This window comes from Aythya fuligula, chromosome 11, assembly GCF_009819795.1.
Source record: "Aythya fuligula isolate bAytFul2 chromosome 11, bAytFul2.pri, whole genome shotgun sequence".
Lineage (NCBI taxonomy): Eukaryota > Metazoa > Chordata > Aves > Anseriformes > Anatidae > Aythya > Aythya fuligula.
Genome location: NC_045569.1, coordinates 3537369 through 3559630, shown reverse-complemented (window position 1 = coordinate 3559630; position 22262 = coordinate 3537369). Strand labels below are relative to the sequence as shown.

The 22262-nt window shown below is 37.6% G+C and overlaps 1 protein-coding gene across 1 annotated transcript; it reads right to left on the bottom strand.

Moving 5' to 3' along the window:
* Positions 1 to 729: 729 nt before the first annotated feature.
* Positions 730 to 20879, bottom strand: TEX9 (testis expressed 9). The gene is made up of 12 exons (XM_032195056.1): positions 20761 to 20879; positions 20554 to 20639; positions 19515 to 19578; positions 17933 to 18003; positions 14275 to 14323; positions 13164 to 13249; positions 11509 to 11684; positions 10570 to 10652; positions 8047 to 8220; positions 5239 to 5373; positions 4672 to 4806; positions 730 to 986 (listed from the first exon to the last, which is right to left on the bottom strand). The coding sequence occupies exons 1-12, from the start codon at positions 20815 to 20817 to the stop codon at positions 909 to 911; spliced, it is 1194 nt and encodes a 397-aa protein (XP_032050947.1). The 5' UTR covers positions 20818 to 20879; the 3' UTR covers positions 730 to 908.
* Between the last annotated feature and the right edge of the window lie 1383 nt (positions 20880 to 22262).

The window sequence follows — 22262 nt, the reverse complement described above, 5'->3', positions numbered from 1 at the left end:
GAGAAGTCTCATTGTGAGGTCAGAATCACCTTATACTATTACTCATGCACATAAATTTACTGTTTGTTTGTTGTGTTTCTATTAGGTTGCTGTGTAGGAGGAATACATTGAAATAGCTGAGATTTGACAAAGATTCATGCAGCCAGGAGTGACCTTTATTACTCCCATTCATTAAGGCACACAGCTCATCTACACTCACATTTTTATCTAGTTCTTGATTATAACGATGACATAATAAAATCTTCAAGGAGATAATGCCAGTAGGGCGCCTGTGAGTATGGAGCCATCACTCCTGACAGTATCCATAAGCAGCAGCTGATGGCCAGGGAAAGAGGCAAGTTTTTTTACTTTGACTAAATCAAGTAGAAATTTTGAGCAATACAATTCTTTCAGATCTATAGAATCACTCTGGACATTGAGGGGCAATTCTCAGGTATGTTTTTGCCACTCAGGCTGTAAGATGAACAACTAAAACAAGTTATGAATGTTTTCACAGAAGAGCTGTGAATGCTTGAAAAGGATGTGACAGTTTTGTTAACTTGTTTCTATTGCAATAAGGAATTTTCTAAGACTAAACGCTGACTTCTCTTTGGACTGAGCATTACCTTATCTAACAAACATTTCTGAATACTAAAACAAACAAAAATGATAACAGTTCCCTTGTTGGAATCTTGCTTGCATTCTCAGTGCCTCTGCTCACCACAGAATGGACAGTTTGACTTGAAGCTTAGCAATTTGTATTTCAAGTGATACTGCAATATAAGCTAGCAGGCTTCTAAGAGTTAAATAATTTCAACATAAGCAGAATCAACAAAAAACAAATCACTGTGATTTATTAACAAACATTTTTAGTGCCAAAAGGTTGTCTCATCTGACTTGTATTTCAAACATTTTTTTTTTTTATTGAATCAGTAATTTCCCCACTCAAGAGCTTTCATGAATTCCTCTTCAGTAAAAGAAAGCATCTTAGCAGCTTCAATGTGCATCTCGAAAGAAATAAAAGAAATCAGGATCAGAAGACAAGCTAGTACGAATGACTAATATAAAGTCCTGTGTAATTGAGATAGCTGAAAGGGGCTTCAAATTTGTTCATATTTCCTGCAAAATTCTCAGTTTTTAGTGTAAGGATATTGCGGTTAGTTTTACGCTAAATAATGCAACCTCACCTCTAGTCAAGTGGGATCAGTAGTTTTTCTTAGTTCTTTGTATTACTTTAAAAATATGTTTTAACAGGGCATGGAAATTACCAGAAAATTGACACCTCCCATGACCCCCAAAAAAACATCTGAGAAACTGTGTATTCATTCTTTCAAGCTGATCAATATTCAGCTAACTTTAAAGCTAAACACATCATTGATTCATTCACAGTACTAATGCTTCTAAAATGCATGATTTAATGTTGAGTATTTTAGCAAAGGAATACAGTACCAGTAACAAAGAGCATAATCAGCATAAAACAAAGCATAACATTAATACACCTTGAGAGATATCTGGAGCAGACTACTCTGTTATATTGCCCTGTATCTGGGGTTCATTATGGCATGTCTATATAGGATATAGCATATTATATAGGATACTTTAAACAGAACCTTGAGTGGAACAAACAGAACTTTAAAACTTATTACAAGGCTATTTTCTGTTTAAAAAAAAAAAATGTAATTGCTTGGAAGAACATCATCCAGGTGATTGCGGAGAGAACAAGTACTCAATGGCTCGCACATTTGCACAGAGCTGCCAATCAGAAAGGCACAGCAGCCAGGAAGCCCTGCAAGCTCACTGGGTTGCAGCTGCTGTCAGCATCTAGCACAAATATGCCACATCCCCACACTGCAATAGCCTCTCTTTACTTACCAACACTGCAAGTGGCAAGGACCATGTCCTATCTAAGCAGTTCTCATTCAGAATGCACTTTTTAATAGAATGGCTATGTTTTAAAGAACAGGAAACAGGTCTGGGCTACAAGGTATCTGATCTTTTTCTCACTATACAGACACATTGTCAGTTCCAAACAACAACAAAGAAGCCTAAGCAATTCCCACTGATAGTGTAGCGCCCTCCAGCTCTGTAAAACCCAGATGAACTCCCTAATTTCCTTTTAAAACTAGGATTTTCTATGAGTTTCTCTCTTTCGAGGCAAGCAGAGAATGGTCTAAAGAGTCCAGTTTGAACACCAACACCTCCTTGCTGCCAGCTGCAACTCATCCTACTACTCTGTGTTTTTTTTCCTTTATTTTTCTTCATGTGGTAGCAGCATATCGTAGCATATCCTCACCTCCAGACTATCTGTACCTGCTTTGTGCATCTCACTACACATGAATACTACACCAATGACCCAAACTAGGTTTTCCTCATTAATTCAACAAGAGGTTGATGTAAAATCAACCTGAAGGTCTTCTGGTGATTATGCATATTGGCCTCAGGTGAGTGTTAGTGCACTTCCCAGCTCCTTCTGCTGCCAGGTATAAAAGGCAGCGTCAGCACCATTTTCATTCAGGTTTTTCTACTTGTTGCCTGTTCAGAAAGGTCAACAATTAACAACATCCTTTTTCTGTGAGTACATAATGTTTTTAATAACAGAAGCTAAGTTGCTTTCTCTACTATCTGCAGTTCTCTTATGGTATTCATATTTTTTTAAAAATGTGTTAAGTTTTGTTTCTTAAGTATTTTAAACTATTTTTTTTAAATGTATGGTTTATCTGATACTATGTTTCTGGCTCAGTCAAACAGAAACACCGTCCCTGGACACACGTTTCAGTGAGACACGCATTTCATGTTCCAGAGGACAGTGAGCTAGCTCATGGAAATGATCTTTTGAGTGAATGCTACATTTTGTTGTTGTTGTTCTCAAAATAACATTAAAGAGCTAGAAAGGCCAGACAAGGCTAGTAGTATTTCTGTTAGATGAACTCCCAAGATTTCCTCTTTAATTCTGCCAGAAAAACTCTTCTACTGGAAGTACATGAGCAGTCCCAGTTGTTCTTATTCCAACTCTGTTCTCCTTTGTCCCGTGTTGGAGATGTATTCCAAATTCAAGGGTGTATTTCCCCACTGCAGTTCTCCGTTCTTGGGATAAGTATGTGCGTGTTGTTTTATGAAGTTGCCACTTCATACAGGGCTGTTCTTTCTCTCTGGAGGCTCAACAACTTCACAAGTGTTTACAAAGTGTCTGCTGATCATTGCAGCACTCTGAAGGGCACATGTTCTACTTTCTTACCATAAAGGCTACTCCTTCTAAGATCCTTCTGCTCAACAAGTCGCCATTACTTGCTTTCTTTAGCTGACAGCTGTGGTTTGAGTGCAAAAAGCAGAGCCTTAACTCTATCACTGATACTTTCTTCCTACTACACTCTGCAGTTACTGGGATTGATAAAGATTCAGCAGTGAGCAGGAGTGAACCGCTCTACCAGGTTAAGAGCCTATCTAGAGAACTCTGAAGTACAGAGCTCTGCAAACCTTCCATGCAACATCAGAAGGAAAACCGATACAAGTAACAGCACGTGAACCTAACGCAGTCCTTTGAGGGAGAAGTGCGACAGAACTCTGAGACCTACATGCATTGACAGTAAGGGGAGAGACTTTCTGATTTGGGCAACATCTCTTAATGTATCTTCCTTTCCCTGTAATTTGCTTTCATGAAAACCTACAGGTTCTTTCAATTTGCTCCATGCAAGCTCATTTGATAGGTGTATGCTGAAAATGTATTTGGTATTTGGACACTGCAGAGTAGGTAAACGCATTTTTCAAAGTGTTTCAGGAACAGTCTTCACCAGTGATTCCATTCAAAATGAATTTTTAGCAAGTATTTTACTACCTACTCTATATTCAATTTCAGCTTCACATACTAAAGAAAGCTGAAAGCAGAAGCCCCTGTCCTTCTTTCTATGCCCTCAGAGAGGAAGTGAAGGAGATATTAAATGAATATACAAACAAATGACTTTCAAAATAAGGCTAGGTGCCAGTGCCATGTAGATAGGGAACCCACGCGGCCATGTAGATGTCATTGTGACTCCAAGAATGCATGACATTCCAGGAGTTAGAAAAGGATGTAGATCAACTCCCATCCTTGACTCTAGTAAATTCACACCTAGGCTAAATACTCTTCCCCTCACCCACTCTTTTTTTTCCATGACACACAGGGAGATCTGCACTTAGGCAGATTTGTACATGTGTATAAAGAAGCAGGATTAATTGCAAAGGATGCACTTTGAGAATCCAGGAACAATGCGAGTCTGAAATGTAATGCCTTAATCCTGGGAGGGTGCTATATTATAGCTGATGATATACAAGTAATATGCTGGAGGAAAAAACAAAACAAAACAAAAAACTCACATGCTAAAATGGATTCTATTGATACAGCACTGCAGGGAGCTGCTGTTACAACCTGAACAATATTTATTCTTGAACATATATTCTTTGTCTCCAAGCTCGTCAGTAGTAATCTTTTACCATAACAGGGTATGTTCCAAATTAGGAATGGAGTCAATTCAAAAGAGGACCAGCTTTTACTTTAAAGAAAAACGTTAGCAACATGTGCTAATAAAAGCTGCTGTTCCTTTGTATTCCAACTTCCTGGTCTTGGGGCTCTAGCTTACATTTATGTGAGTACGTAACTTGACAACAGACAAATTCAGTTAAGAGTTATCTGAAATACAACAGCATTTGTGTCCTTACCTTTTGTCTCTTTAAAATATCAATTAACTTGAGCTGCTTTTTGAAACCTGCAATTAGCTCTCCTTTTTCTTTCTGCAGTTTCTTGTTTTCTGTTTTTAATTCTTCAATTGCTTTGAGTTCTTGGTTAACTACATCCTACCATGGGAAAAAAATGAGAAATAGATTAGTCAAGTGAAGCTTTAAACAGAGAAACTTGGCATAACATAACAAAATGACAAATAGTAGCCACAAATGACATTTCAGACAAGTAAATGGATGCATCAAAATTAATAATGTGGTTTGCCTGTGTTTTTATTAGTTGTGTATGTGTACTTTCCCCCCTTTCTAGGGACATCTATTATCCAAAAAAAAAAAAAAAAGGCAAAAAAAAATGAGAGGCTATCATTTTCTTCTATGCATTTCTTCCTCCAGCAGTATCATCAGAGATAAGTTATCAAGCCCCTTGATGACTTGCTGTTAGTAACTTCTGAGACAGTCTGTAAAGGACACCGTACTTCCAAAGCCATTTGTCTCACGTCAGCAATATTGAGTAATCACAAATTGAAACTTTCTTCTGAACCACTGTACCTTGTTACTTTGCTTCAGTTTATTAAGCTCCACTTTATATCTTTCTGCTTCTTCCAAGGCCCTATTTAAGCGAACCTCTGTTGCACTCTGACTGGTTGCAGCCTGCTTTTGTACACGCTTTAAATGCTCTAGTTCCTATGTAGGAAGAAAAGGTTAAAAACAAACGTTGTGAATCATGGTAATTTAATGAATACCATACAACCAAGACATTTGCAGCAAGGCTCATCCCTGAGAACTTAACGGACTTCTGTGGCCTGTGAATAGAATCAAAGACCATTAATACCACTGTTATCCCCTTTTTCCCTCCTCCTTTTAAATCCTGAAAAGTCTTTCTAAGCTCTCTTTTAGCATTCTCTTAGAGTATTGTGGAGCTGATCATGGAAGTCCACAGGATTGATACAGGAGACCACTGCTATGCCCAGTCTGAAAAACGGGGCAAAGTGCTGCCATGTTCAGGCTGTGGCAGACTTCAGAGCAGTGGCTAGTATTCGCAACTGCTTCTTTACCTCTTTTTCTCACAGCTTATCACATGTAATTACAAACTAGAAGTTAAAACAACCTACCCTAATGCCTCAGGGTAGTAACTATTTCATCTAGCAGAAAATAGTTCATCCAGTGTTTATGGCAACAATCAAAACAGTTCCCTCTTATCTCTGATGAGGGTATTTCATAGTGCTGTAAGTGGGGAAATAAGAAAAAGAGACCAAGCTGAGAAACAGAGTAATGAGATTAAAGATCAGAGCATACAGATAAAAGACAAAGTAGAAGAAATAAACAATTCTGGCAGAAAGAGCACATCTTGTCATTTGTGAAAAAGAAATAGACTTTTTTTTTAAAAAAAAAAAAAAAGTGTATCAAATTTTGTGTACAGAAAGATTATTTTAAACAAACTGAGGTTGGGGGAGCATCTTATTTTTAACCCTTTACTCTTAGGCTCTCATGTTCTGAGCAGTTGTTCCATTTCCTTAATTCCACACAAGCTCTTGTGGTGGTTACTTTAAGTAACCATCAGTTATCCAAGAAATACACTTTAGTATGCTTATATTGCACCCAGGTACACATCTAATTGACAAGTATAACCAAAAAAAAAAAAAAAAAAGGTAAATTATGACTGGACTGGGTCTTTCTGGGAAGCTGGAAATCTTCTCCAAAATGGATGAAGAGGAGAGCAAGCTGCATCTCACTAACTCTTCAAAATGGTATTGGTGAATCTACCTCCCCAGCAGCTGGCAAAGATGTTGCTTCAACTTTTTTTTTTTTGGTGCTACCCCCATAAAACACTTGAGAGAAGATGTTTAACATTGATTTTCTTCAAGACAGGCCATAAAATCCCTGCACAAAGTCTTGAAAGGATTAAGAGCAAAAGTTTGATGTTTCCCTAAACTTTATATGACATTATAACTAATTTGAGTTAACAAGTGGGAGAGAACATAGAGGAAATAATATTCTTCCAACCAGGCAGCAAACAGAAAATGGTGATAACGCTTATTAGATCACCTAGATGAGGGCAGATGCTTAGAAGAAGATAAGAGTCAGGGAGACCAAAAAGCAGAAGAATGAAACATAGAAATAAATTAATTACGATGTTTCAGGTAAAGTGTGAAAACTTGGTGAAACTCTTTGCCTAGGTGCGTACAAAAAAGCAACTGGGAGATTAATGAAGTTGCTTAAATTGCTGAGAATCTAAGTAAACTTGGTATAGAGACCATATTTTGGATATGGTAGCTGTACAGCAGATGTGAATCAAATTTTAATTGCAATGGATGCATCTTAAATGGTGGGATAAATTTTCTAATTGTGAATATGCAAGAACCAACATATATTTTCCTGACAGAATCAACAATCAAGGTACGTACCTGAGTGAACTCAAAATCTCCAAGTATCTGCGCAGAAACTACACACAAGCTTAGCACATTTTAGTTTTAAAATGCCAGGACTTCGTAACACTAAGATGAAAGAACACCTATACAGTTGCATAGTACAATACAATGGAGGTATAATGAGGCTTTGTTAAGCTACAGGTTGCGTTCTGCTTTCCCCACATTCCTGACTAACATTCCTGGTTACATTACATCCATTATACACTACTATATGTAGTGCAGGATTTTGATGTCAACCTCTCTAGCTCTCAGTAATTAAAGAAAAACACATGCTGCTCTTCGATGAAGTTCCAAACAAACAAAGCTGGGTATACAGGCCATCTGCTGTAACTAGGCACGTATACAATTCTGCACATGCAGCGTGCAGGAGGAGCCAGGTTAATTTTGATACATCCAAATTGGAGTGGCTGATTTTCAGATAGTCCATTTCAAAGAATAAAGAGACATCCTTTCCTCTACCTGCAGAGCATACTAAAATGACCTGCAGTTTTGTTGGTTTTTTTTTTGTTTGTTTTTGTTTTTTTTTAAAAAAACTTCCACCAGGTTCTGCGATTTACCACAAAAGCATCATTAATTTTTAGCAACTACAATTAAAACCAGAAAAATACAATTTCCCTGTATTTTCAAGATTTCTTTATGGCTTTGACAGCAGTCACAAAAGGTGGCTTTGTCTCCTGCAGATCTTTCACACAATTTTAAAATACAGAATATACGATAGTAGAAACAGAAGAAAAACAATTAACAAAATGTCATTTCTTCTTTCTACAAAGTGATTAGACCATATTAAGATACATTTTCTAAGACTGTTACCAAAGATTGAAATGCTAATGAGATCGTTGGATACTAATCTGCAAAACTAGCCTGAAGAGGGTGATTTGATGCTTTTTTTTCCCTTTCATGAGATAAATGAGACTACTATTTGCAATACCTTTCCTAGTGCAATGACCTCTTGTTGTAATCCTTCACTTTTTTTGTTTGCTTCTTGTGACAACATTTTGTACTTTTCATTCTGTGACTGTTGCACACTGATTGTTCGTTGCAGCCTAGTCTTTTCTTCCTCAGTACCCTTAAGCCGAGACTTTAAACTCTGATTTTCATCATCCTGTTTGACAGCAATTAGCAAAAACAAAAAACAAATTAAAATGTTGCAAGGAAGCAGTAGAATATTGTGATAGTAATATTTCGTAAATAAAACTACAAGTCTATATATTGTAGATATAATCATTTTTTAAATGCTGTTATTTTAAAATTTTTAGATGGTGATAGATTTCACAAGGCTTTGTAGACAAACTAAAGAAACAGATCATGAGTTTACCAGAGCAGTACTTCAAAAAATATTTTTCTGCTCATCTAATTTTCTGCAGTCTTTAAGTTGGGACTGCCTTGTAGTAATACCTAAAACATGTAGTTTCCTGTAACACAAAGGCTGTGAGAACCATCAGAATGTTACAGAATTATACGAATAACAATGGCACATAGATATTTTGTGACATTTTTCTGAGAATAGCTAAATGCACACAATTAGGAAAAAAATCTAGCAAAAAGAAGGGCATATAATTACTGATAATCCATCCTTTATGTTTTAAAGGATTACCTGGTTTTGACTTAAAAGCAAGCTAATGTTCCAGGATGCATCAAGTATTCAAATCCAGGTTTCTCTCAAGATAAAGTGAATCCTGTACTAGCTTCATGACCTACTGGCAATTATATCCCACATTAAGCCTTATAATTTAAAGGCATTTTACATTTATAACCTTTTAAACACTGCAAGTGAATACTAATGTAGGTTATTTCAGAGCTACATTATGCCCTTCATTTCTTTATCAAAAACATAAGAAGGCATGCACAGAAAGTGGAGTTTCTATTAAAAAAAAAAAAAAACAAAACACAACAGGAGTCTCTCCTACCCTCCCAGCCCACAGCAATACATGCTTCTCACACAGGAAATGGGTTCTTAATATTGAGTGCTTGGTGAACATATGCACCTCAGATATTCCCATTCTTTATATTTAAAACAGGTTTCTTTATAATAATTGTACTGTGAATTGAAGCAAAACTCACAGTCTGTCTCGAGGCTTTGCAAGTATGTTCTTCCTGAGGCCTTCAGAATGTAATAAAGTTATTTTCACACCACAGAAACTACATACAGAGTCGTATGGAAGCAGAAGTAGGTATGAGGTTTTCTCCTGTCATCTGCTAGAGTAACTGAACTCCATAGTATTTTTGTCATGGAATGCTGAAGTTCTATAGCTACTGACAAAATGGTGTTTAATCTGAAAGTGAAAGTGTCTTGAAAAGCTGATGTTACAGCCTTTTTCTGATCACAGCATAGATATATAGAAATGCAGAAGTAACCACATTGATAAATATTAAATACGGTCTCAAGTACAGATATAAAATATCAAAATCTAATTCCTTCTACAGATTTTCTCTAGGTACCTATCTCCAAAACAATTTTAATATTGTCCTGCTTCTTAACTCTCAATCAAAACTTTGAGAGAAAAAAACATGGGTGGTTTAGCATATGTTCTGAATGTCATCATAAATTTGGGCCTGGGGAAAAGGAGGAAAAAAAAACATTCTGAAGTTAAGAGACCACAGTCAACAATAACGTAATTATATTAAAAAAAAAAAAAAAAAAGGCAAGTTAGTTCAAAATCCTTGCTTGGTTCCAAATGCATGAAAAAGAAGTGATCCCTCTGGCAGACAGACAAGAACTATTTCAGGTTTTACCTTTCTAGAGGTGTTTTGAGCATCACCTGAAAGTATATTGCCAGACAGTGTAGATCAAAAAACTCTTTTGTAGTACACTGTAGCAGAAGGATACCAGCACAGTCTCCCCTTTCCTTAAATTTATAACGTGATTCACTAAACTTGTAGCCCCAAATGCAGTCCTTCACAGCAAGAATGGTGTCCTGGGAATGGGAAAGCCTGATTTCCATTTTGTTTACAATATTCCACTGAAAGTGGATCACAAATGAGCTGTTCCACTTTTTTTTTTTTTTTTTTTAGTTCCTACCAAGGACCCCCAGAGTACCTGACTAAATTTCACAAACTTGATTTACTTCTCATTCCATCCCTCTCCTTCTATTACCCATCTCTGGGTACTACTCATCTTCCCTCTGTATATATCATGGGTCTGTATTTTGACTCCTCCTCACTGCAGCACCACAGTGTCCCTACAGCTGGGGCACATCTTCAGTACTAATCATTCATTTCTGTCTCAAATTCTTTTTCATGAAGTATGCTTTAAAAGCTTATAGTTTAAGATTATGTTTATACAGAAATTACTACTCTTGATTTTTTTTTTAATAGAACCTTAGTTCTTTACTAACTGAAGAGAAAAAAAGGAAAAATAGAAAGCCTAATTAAAGATAAAGGGATTCTATTCTGATTATTTGTAAAAGGGGGATATACTCTATTTCTACAGATAAGAAAACTCACATCTTACCTTTTCCCTGCATTCACTCGCTAAGCTGTCCAGCTCTTCCTGCATAACATGTAGCTTGGCCTTAAGAAACCTGATTTGAGCTTCTGTGAACATAAACATTTATTATTTAATACCCACAAGTACTCATGACTCAATGCAGAGAAGAGGCAAGACCAACACAAGAACAATTCAGTTTCATCATCTTGTTTTCAAAAACACACAATATTGACTGTTTATTAAGAGAAATAGGCAAGATAAAAGTAAGGTTTATAGATAAATGTTTCAAGTTTCTCATTCTTAGAGTTGCTTTAGATAGATTTTTCTTTTTTAATGACTGAACACAGCATATTCAAACTGCAAGAGGCTCTTCTCAAAACAGAAAATTACTGGAAGCTCTTGTCATACTGTACATTATAGTATGTTTTGAGTTTAAAATCAAGGAAACTATATTGCAGGGCATGCCTACATTGCAATCAATCTGTAGCTGTAATTTGTGTAGTTACACAAAAAGTAATTTCATGCTGCTCACAACAAGGAATTACATGTAGACTGCACAACCCTCCTAATAGATTAATACCACTCCTACGCACTAGTGCACTTTCTGTGTACACATAAACACAAGTTTAGCATCATAGGATCATGTATTTTCATTTCCTGAGTGAAATGAATCAAGTTGTATCCACAAATCAACATATGTAAACATTCAAATGTCAACTCAGAAAGGAGGAGATGAGGATAAAAAAAATAAATCAGTTTTTCCCGTGGTTATTCCTATGTGATCTCATCTTTCTTTAGGACTGTATGAGAAGACAAACCTTTTTGTTTTACCATAATATAAATTAAGGACTTCAGAACTTTCCCTGTAATGTCTACTACCCCATCCCACCCCACCCCCTAAAGAAACCATTACTAACAGTCAGGAAGTAAGAATAAAGTATGAAACCATATGAAGAAACCTACCTGCTCCGATTTCGTTTCCAATGTTTGGAATAATGTCATCATCTAGACAATCTGGCAAGCATCCTTTATCTAGTTTTTCTTCAATTTCACTTATTGTTTTTGCTAAAGAAAAATCTATGCAATCCTCCAGTACTGCAACATGATCAGCATTTTGTGCTTCCAGACTTATTTCTGCACTAAAAAAAATAAAAAAAATACACAAGCCCTAGATGTTAAATTTATAATTTAAAAAAATACAAAAATATGAAGTATTTCCTATACCTACAGCAACTTTGTTGCCATTGATGCATCTTAATATGAAAGAAAGCAACTTGCCATTTTCATTATGTAAAATACCTTTATTGTATTCCACATAATTATATCAGTTCATGTATTACACCACGGGGGGCAGAGAAACAATACCACTTTCTGCTAAGCTTTTAGTATGGTGTTTTTCTCTGACAATTTCAAAGCTAAATCAGAGTAAGAGAAATAAACAGAAGAATGTTCTTTTGGTCTAAACTACTATCTTCAGCCTTAAATTTGACTATATCTTCCCCACGCTGTTAACTTCTCCAGCTTGGTTCTCTCTACCTACATTCCCACCTTACTGCCACAACTCATATATCATTATGCCTGGGTAGGAAACTTCGTTAATCCTTACGGTTGCAGACCAGAGCCTTTAATGACATTGATGAACACAACATACATGACAGCTGCTACAGAGGCTATCTCCTCAGCTTTCTTTTATAAAACAATGACATTAGTTCCCGCATCATCTGAAGCTCCTAAATCTTACTCAAATGTATCCTTATTACAACACAGCCTCAAAACTCATGCCAGTTCACTTCTCCCACAACTTTGCGTTCATCTTAAAGGTTCTCCTTGCACAGCTCTGTTTCTAAACCTCATGAGATGGTGCCATCAAGACAGCCTCACCTGAGCCAAAGAGGAACAAATGATCCACAAGTGACTTCTAAAGCCTAAAAGATAATACTGGCCTGTGCTAATTTCATATTGTGCCATCTTGCAGACAGTTTTCATCCTATTTTCTAAGTCTGTATTTTCTCTTGTAGCCACTTTCAATTGCCCCCAAGATTTCTGTCATGACTTTTCTACTCTTCTTTTGTCCAGATCTCGAATTTTTGGTTATATGACCTCAAATTTGCTGTCTACAGAGCTGAAGCTTTTCAGCACTTGGTGAAAACCCCTGAAAGCTGTGATACCATTACCAACTCTTGTCCCGTAAGCCCATGATTCACAAAAATAGCAGGGACCCTAGATAGCATCAGGTATCTGATCACTAATCAGCCTGCAGCACCAAAGTGTGCTCTCTCTCTAGTTGCCCCAGATCTATCTCCCACAAGCATGCTCATTAGGCATCCATTCGCTGAAGGAGTTAGCAGCTTAACTGTTAGCCTTGAGAAGTGCTTGGGCAGAAAGCAACAGTTCAATTGTCATAATCAGCTGTTTGGGAATGATTTCAGGTGCTCCATGCAAGTAAACAGAGACAGCTACACGGTGGAGCTGACTACAGAGGAAACAGTTTGGTGCCTCTGTGTGATAAACCTATACACAGCAGCATATATGAATAAAAATAACCTGCAAGAAAAAAACAGCAATTAAATATTTTATTATAAGCAAAAAAAAAAAAAAAAAAGAGATACATAATATACCTTGAAGTTGTTCTGTTCCCCTTACTTCCAGAATATGGTCTATTGTGAGCCATGGGCGCGGAAGCACATTTCTTCTTGTTTAGTGGCTACAAAATTTTCCAGAAAGCAGTGATTTTAATCAGAAATTACTACTTGCTAGTATGTTTTTGTTTGTTTTCCCCTCCTTTTTCATATAGAAAAGTATCCCTGAATTTGAGTAAGAACGATTTTCAAAGCCTCACAATCTCAGGAGAGCACCAAATCTCTTCAGTTTTATTTGTACTAGTGCTTATCTTGCATGTTTTATGTCCATATGCCCAAATTATAACACGTCCAATAGTTACTTGCCTGTGGGACCTCTTTCAGACATACTCATAATAAATGAATGCATAAGCAAGGCTTTCAAATATTATTGAGACATTATTTGTCAACAGACTGCATTTCTTTGGACAGTGCTTATTATGGTTTCAATTTTTTTTTAGAAGTGTTATTTTAATGTTATAAATTCCCTGTAGAAAAAAAAACAAACAAAAAAAACCAACACAATATTTTCTTACTTTCGTCCAAGCAATTAATCTTCCAAAATTAGTTTTCTCTACTGTATTCTGATAAATGACGGAAAACAACATTTTGGAAACTTTAGCTCACCTCCTAAAAGACTCAATGTAAATTGGAGGCTTTTGAGTTTTTACAGTTTGTTCCTAATCTCAATCCCCTTTTTCCACTTTATTTCCCTTGCTTTAAGTTATTTTGACTATTAGTTTATTAGTACAACTAGAAAACTGCAGCACTGCCTCTAATACTATCCTGAGCAAGGAAGACATGAAATTAGGTTCTAATATTTTGCACTTAGAATTGTTAAATTGATGTTCAAAGCACTGAACACTTCCATGAAGTGACAGATATGCTTTACAGAAGAGAAACTTAAAGAAATTAAATGTGATAGAAGTCCACCTAGCTACAAGTGGCACTGCAGAAAAAAAATACTGGTCCATCTGTCCCTGCAGCACTTAGGTTTGAACACCATTTTTCTTCGGCTTCCCACCCATTTAAGTCCCCTGTGTTGCACAATCTCAAAAACATAACTGATACGTGGAAGAGAAATTAACCAGCATAATTTTGACATTGATACCTTGGCATGTGAGTGTGTAAGACGCGAAACTTCAGGAAAGAGTGGATCTCTGCAGGAACAAAAAAAGAAAATACACTGAATGCGTATATAAAACCATTTTAGGATAAAACTCCACCACCACCTGAATGAGGAGAGTAATGTTTTATATACCTACAATCAGCAATACGTAGGAACATCTACCAAGTTCAATCATCAGCTCACTCGCATTCTGTCATTCCATTCTGTCTCACTCGCCACGTAAATCACCTGGCGAGCCTGAGATGTTTATTCCAGTATGGTCTCCAACATAACAGTTTATTTATGTACTGCAATCTGAATCTCATCTCTTGCCATTCAGGTGACTGCAGCAAACACCGGGTTGTTTGATCCATGATTCCCTGCACCAGGGAGTACTTTGCCAGCTTGTGGAGTGTTAACAGCTTCAACAGCTGGACTGACAAACCATTATCAAAGATCACCAACAGTTCAGTGACTCACACACTTACCTGACATTCAAGCCTCTGAATTAAAGCAAAGAAAATGATGATATAAATCAGTGTCCTCTACATCCTAGGAGAGAGTGCCATAGTATGCTTAGATTGACTGTTGTTAAGTCAATGGACAGCAACTGTCAAGTGAATACGAGATGGGAGTAATTTATACCAAAAAAAAAAAAAAAAAAGCCTCAGAATTTTGTCTGAAATGCATATTACAAATACTGTATCCATTTTACAGATAAAAAACAGGAATGAAAGAGCAGCTTTCTTATCTGCTTATTTGGCTGGAAACCATACTTCTTAGCAACTAAACTTCAGGTTAAATGATTATTTTAAAATCTCTTGGAAGCAAGAATAAAGTATTAGCACGCTATATGCTATTAACTTCAAGTTTCTTGTCATACATATGATTTATTTTTAGCATCTGAGTTCTGTAGATCTGTATTAATGTACAGAAAGATGACTTTTTAACCACCTTTTACAACTTCTAGCTATTCAATTAACATGCAAGCTTATAAAAGGATAAATAAAAATATATGTAACAAAACTTAAAATCTAGGCACATCAAGTCACCTCAATGATTTGGCTCAGCAGATTTGAGCAAATATTTACGTCTTGTCTTTACAAATTTTAGACACCCATCAGTCATCAGCAAGAATTATCTGCACAAAGCTCCAGATTAATCAAAAAATCATCTGTGCGGTTGGCAACAGACTTCAAGAATAGGCTGATTAGTTTTTGTCTGTTTACCCTATTTTCCTCATGCCTCCCTCCTATTGGCTAGTTTCAGGAGCGTGTGGAAGGTGAGGATTTTCTGCCACAGAAATAAGTTGCATATTATTCTGAAAAATACGAAAATCCAGCACTTGATGCTGAGGAAAACAATATTCTTCTTTCCATCCATAGACTAATTTGATCCTACCATTTCTGCTGTCTCACGGCTGCCTTCACGAGACAAAAATGTAAAACAAAAGCCTCATTGTTCACTGAATTCCTCAAACTCATTTAACATTTTTTTTTCTTTTTGCACACAGATGACAATACATTTTTAAAGCCTTGTAATACATTTCTATAGTTGGTAAGTGAAATTAATGTTTAAAACCTGAAAAGGTATACAAGTAAACAGCCGGGCGATTGTGGTGACACTGAAACAGAAGCTAATGGTTAACAATTCCATCTCGGCATGTAAATACGAGGTGCATGTGCATGAGCAAACCCTTTGTTTGCTAATCCTATTCCAAGCCTATAGCGTGCCTGCCCATGCGCATACAGATCCCAGCGCCATGAGCCTGGCAATGCGCTGAAGAGTGAAAGTGTAAACAAGAGCTGATTTCAATGCAGTGTCACTGGAGCGGCTTTGTCTCCATGTTATTCGAGTTTCTCTGCAAAAAATTAAACTATAAAATCCTGAATGACTTATTTTTAAAACACATGCTGACTTAGAGAGTGGCTTAAATATTTTTACCTTTTCTTTTTAACTTTTCTTACTATTTTTTTTTTGCACTTAACCTGTCTTTTTTTTTTCCTGATTCTATTTCCTTCTTTGCTTCAACGTTTGCCCCTCTTTCCAGTTGCTTTATCGTTCATTCTCCATAAAGCAAACAATGAAACTGGTTTCAAAATCATCTTAAGTGCTTCCTTTAGATTTGTGGCATATTTGCTTGCATAATTTTGGAAAAAAAAAATATTAAATACTTGGAGCTAATCTAATTGAATGGCCTCAATGTTCAGTCATGGATGATCAGCATGCCCAATTCTTTGCACACATTTCTATTATTTTTTTCCCCACTACACCATGGGATTTCAATTCTTCTCTTACATAAATGTTTACTAGAACACAGACTGTGGTTGTTTTAAGACCTATTAATTTACGTAAGTAATTGGTAGATTAGCTGCTACTCTGATGTGCTAATTGCCAACATTTTCCTAATTATTTCAGCACTTCCATTTATTTCAAATGCATACAATCATAGCTGTTAACTCTCTTTGTCAGGCTGATTCCTCTGATCACATTACCTTGTAAAACAGCCCTATAACCAAACTCTGGTTTGAAGTTCCTAAAAATCTTCTGTCCAGTAGTCAAAATCCATCCAGCAGAACACAAAACTAAAGAAAGATCTAGAGTAAATTTGCAAAGCACAGCTCTACTGATAATACATGTGGTTTTTGTTTTCTTCCTCACCTCCACAACTGACGCACACAGCCTCAAAACGGCTCAGGAATAATCATAATTACAGCAGTGAAGTTTTTTGCTGGTGTAGTCAGGCTTCCATCACAGACTCGTAGTCATTCATTTTTTGTGTACTGAAAAGCTTTTTTATGGTCATTGAAAACTTTTTTTCACTTTTACTTTGCACAAAAGTAATTACTTGATCATCTCTAGAAGACTTTCATATATACTACTTCAAAACCATTTCCCAACTGCAGCTTAACATTTGAAACAGCTTGTAGTCTGACCCTTGTATCTTTTTAGGAATCTGCCAGCTCAGATCTTTGATTAAACTGCATATTAGTGTATCTCAAATCCACCCACTTTGTGTGTTATCAATATACAGTCCCTTGAACAACTGAGTAAATAATAATGCCCCTGAACGTCTAAGTAAATATTGTCGGGTATCCAGTCTAGAGGTAACAAATTTGAACATACAGGCCAAAACCTCCAGCTGTGCCCAATTCAGACAGACCAAAGGCATGTGGGCCTCAGAAGTGTAATGATATCCAAATACCAGAGGGTGGCAGCTGAAGGTTTGTCTATTTTCATTTTTTGTGTTGTTTGTTATCACACACTTCCTGTCCCATAAGCATTTAAGCCAAGTTAAATTAGAACGAAGAGAACCAGCATTTCTTTGTTTTATCAGCTGAACTGGTTACAAAATATCTACTGCTCAGTGTCTACTGGTTTGTATTGTAAAGAAAACTGCTACTTTTGCTCCTACTTTTACAGATGTCAGAGCTACTTAGCCTCCTAGATAGAGTATTTCAGCAAAATTAAGACTTCCTTGAAAACACAACAAATAGTTGTTTAATATCAATTATTTCAAATAGCATAAAATCCAGAATCCACTAATACAGTATGCTGCAAAAATAAGACAAAACTGGAGCACAAATAGGGCAAGTCAAGGTGTGCAGATCATGGCCAAAGATTCGCCATGAATTATACAAAGCAATTGTAAAGCACATACCTCTGTCTGTCATCTTCATGTAACTGAGTTTGTACTGAAATTGGTCTAGACAGTGTCTCCTGTTGGCTTTTCTTTATTAAAAAGAAAAGAAAAAAAAAGAACAGTATAAATCATTAAAGATTAATTGTATATTCTTAAATCATAGATCACAACTATAGTCTATGGAAAAAATGGAAACTTTAATCTACCATAGAAATTAATTTTTCAAACATAGGAAAAGATAGCTAGAAATTAAAATACCGCTGATATCCCCAAGCATTTATTTCTGCTCCACAACATGTAATTACTGCCTTTTTACCATAAAACTTTTGCCCAACTTATCATCTGAGATGCTGTTACCCTTTCTTATTTTTTTCTGAAATGGAAAAGCAAATGCAGAGCAGGTGAAACAAATTTTCAATTTTATTTATTTTAGAGTAACCCTTAAAAATAAATCTTTGTTTTATTTTATGCAATACAGCCATAATTTGGACACTGATATGCTTTATGTACTTAAGGAAACAATTTAGTCTATCTAACATTGCACATTCAGCTAGCTTATGTTTCTAAGTTACAGTTAGAAAACATAACTAAATGCAGTTGTCCTGTTTAGTTTTTCTTTTTTAAACTTAGACTTGTTTTTCTTTTGTTGTTATATCTGTGCAGTCGGGCAGTGCTATGTGGTATATTAAGTGTCCCAAGAATATCTGATCTGCTGCTGCATTTAGAGGAGGGGAAAAAAGTGGTTTTGTTGTTGCTGTTTTTCTAAATGGAAGAAACTAGATGCTATTTTGGATGTTTCACCTGCTTCTGCTCAAATGCCAAGCAGTTACCCTCAGTTTATCAGAACTCAAGAGTGCAACATGTTTTCATAGGACACAAAAACGAAGTTTCAACAGTAGACAAACTACATGTACCTTTCCAGAATATTTAAGGATTTGGGTTCTAGGCCTTTTCTGAAGTGTGACATTATAATAAATATTTCTAATATTCAGAGCACCTTCTCTGAACTGTTTTGGGTATAAACCAGACCACCCCTGCTCCCTTTTTCATACTTTGCCCAATTTTAATATAAAAATTGGTATACAGCCAAAACAATTTTAAAAGATACTACCAACAAACAGGAAATTTTTCTGTTTTAAGAAAGCTTCCTTTTAACTAACTACATATTTTCTCTTTGTTATTCTTTATATTCCTTTCAGCTTGAACAATGTAGATCTTATTTCACTAGGATTATTGTAGAAGTATCTGGTTTTCAAATACTAAAATAACATTTTATTTAAGACATGGAAACATCTGCAGACACTTTACTTAAACTTCATAAAATGTTTTTATGTGATTTTATGTATAAATCTGCGCAAGTGCTCTATGCATCTGTGAACATCTACCTACCTGATGAACTTACAAAGAAATTATTCCTGCATGTGTCTTTAGTAGATGTTCACAATTTTGAAGGAAGAAGAGAATAGGAAGTAAAGTGTAGACTGAATTTGAAACCAAAATACCTTTAGTTGTCATGGTCTAAATAATTTCTTTTGAAACTTGAACCTGTGCGCATGTGAACCAAGGCTAAGTTATGTAACAGTCTGCATAGCATACTCACCATTACTTCTTCAGCCTGACGCACAAGTTTTTCTGTTTTTGCTTCTAATTCTGCATTCAGTCGCCTGAAAGTACAAATGCTTGTCAATGACTTTCTGAAAGATTTGAGATATAAATGTAATTATGACAGTATCTGTCTTAACTAAATGAAATTGTAATAACTCCTACAAATGAACTACCAAATATACTTCAGGATATTATTAAAATTGATTCAGTTTCCTGGGTTTCTGTCAAATCTATAATAAAATACCATATACATATTCAACAGTAAGGTTTAGACTATGATTCTGAGAGGGAGAGGGAGCCCCTTACTTTCTGTTATGTCATTGCTTAATACACATTTAGGTCTTCAATTCCTCAACACTTTTGTTTTTACTTATAATGCTTATCTTACGTGTACTTAGCAGCAGGGGTTGGGTCAGGAGTCACATACCTTTTAATTATATATTCATTTAATTGTATCACCATACATATACATAGATTAAAATATGCTCATGTTTTTGCATGTGTCATTTTATGGCTTTTCACGTAGTGTAACGGGACATTGGATCACCTCCCTGCTTACAGGAGCTGGGCACTGAGAGGAAGGAGTGCGCGTGCTTTTACACCAGGGCAGCAAGGTGTTTACTGGTCTAATTGGGGCTGCCTTTTGGGATCCTTGCGTCTCTCTGAAGCTTCAGAACTTTTAAGCCTTTTTTAAAACAATCTTAAGCACTTAGATCTTCCTAACTTAAAAGTAATACCTCTTTTATTATTATTTTTAAGCAGAAAAATCTAATGCCCATGAGTGACTTAAGGCCTAGCGCAGCACGCAGTCAACCCCGATGCTCCTGTGCAAAACGGCGGTAGGAAGGCTGCACTGCAGCAGCAGGAGGAAAAAAAAAAAAAAAAAAAAAGTTCCAACCCCACTTTTAGTACTCTCATCCGTGCATTTGGTAAAAGCGGTTGAGAGATTCCGACGCCGGGGATGAACCGCAAGCCCCGCTGAGCGAGCGGGGTCCGGCGAGGCGCTGAGGGACCGCCGCCCCCCGCCTCCTTACTTGTACTCCGCCTCCTTGGCCAGCAGCGCGCCGCTCAGCACGCTGCTCCCAGCGGGCGGCGAGGGGCCGCCGGGCGCTCTCCGCACCTGCAGCGAGGATGAGTCAGAAAACGGGACGGGACGGGACGGGGCCCGGCTGAGGCCGCCTGCTCCTCGCCGTGCCCGCCGCCCCGCGCCCGAGCCCGAGCCCGAGCCGCCGCCGCCTCACCCCGGGCATGCCGCTGCCGCTGCCCCGCCGGACCCCGCTCTTGCCGCCCGCCGCCATTTTGTTCGCGCGGCGGTTGCTGCGCGGCGTCGCCCTCGCCCGGGCAACCGGCGGGCGCCGCTCCTTCTCCGGCCGCGCCGCCGGTGTTTTTGTCGTCCCCACCGCGGGCCGTAGCCCTTGGCGAGTCTCTTCTGGCGCCGCTGGGTCCCGGGGGCGGGGGCAGTGCCCGTTGCGGCACGTTAGGGCACTGCTGCAGCCAGGTTTCGGCCCCGGCTGCCAGGCGGCTGGGAGCGCTTGGTCGGCCGTTTCCTCACACACACCGTGTCCGGAGCCCCCTGACAGAGCCTGCGGCCTAAGAGGGGCCGGCTCCCTGAGCAGAGGACAGAGATCAAGCGGCTCCCAGCATCGCTGGGCTGCCAAGAGTTTGGGTGAGGGAGAAGTGGTGAGGTCTGAGGTGGCATTACACCCGTCGTTGCACTAAATAGTTATTAGAACTCTCCCCTTAAGCCTTTTGGCCTCACGTATCATCCGTCATCACCTTTTCAATATGGCAATTGTTCCACTCCTACCCCATTTACTGCACTCGTGCTCTCTCATCTGTGCATTTTCTGTTCTTAGTTTTCTGTGATTGTTGTCTCTTTTTAGCCTTGTCCTCTGCTATGTTTTTGAATCTTTCCATTATTTTTGTCCCTCACACCCACGCTGTTTGATTTTGATGCATTTCTCCCTCCCAGTCAGCTACTGGCTCGTTCCCCTTTTCACACGTGGTTTGTACTCCCACTCACCTGCTCATTCAGCTGTTTTCCTTTCACACGTTTCTAGATGATGATGCCCTACTGTTGATTTCCCTCCCTGGCAGTTTCTGAACCCTGCACCTCTGAGGAAGGATCAGAAAAGCAACAGTCTGAGCTGCATTGAGCCTAAGGGTCAGAGATCTGGATCTGGATGGCCTTGATGGGGTTAGTTCATTAACATTTCTGTCTCTGCAACACATGTACAGTCACATATGTATACCTGGATGTCTATACAGTAACAATAGTATACCCTGAATTATATAGACTATGCTTTTAATGAAGAGATATGCACAGAAGAAATCACAGGGACTTAACTGACTAAACACAGAGGGTCCATATAGTTGAAGAATACTTCTGATTTCTGATATATAATACTTCTGAATACTTCTGATTTCTGCAGAAGTATTAGTTGCAAAACAGAAGAAATGCTTGGAGATTAACTTTGAGCACCAAGACATGAATTGTAATGGGATAAATGGCGATGAAATGAAAGACGGGACAAATGTGATTAGCGGAAGGCAAAAAATACAAATATCAATATAGAAAATGAAAGTACTTAATGTTAACATTGGTATTGATACAAAGGGGAAAGGGATGAGCCTATGAAAAAGAAATTGCAGAGCTTTTGGAAAAAACAATCAGACAAGAATTCAGTCCGTTACAGGCTTTTTTTTTTTTTTTTTTTTTTTTTGGTCAGTGAGAATGGCAAGA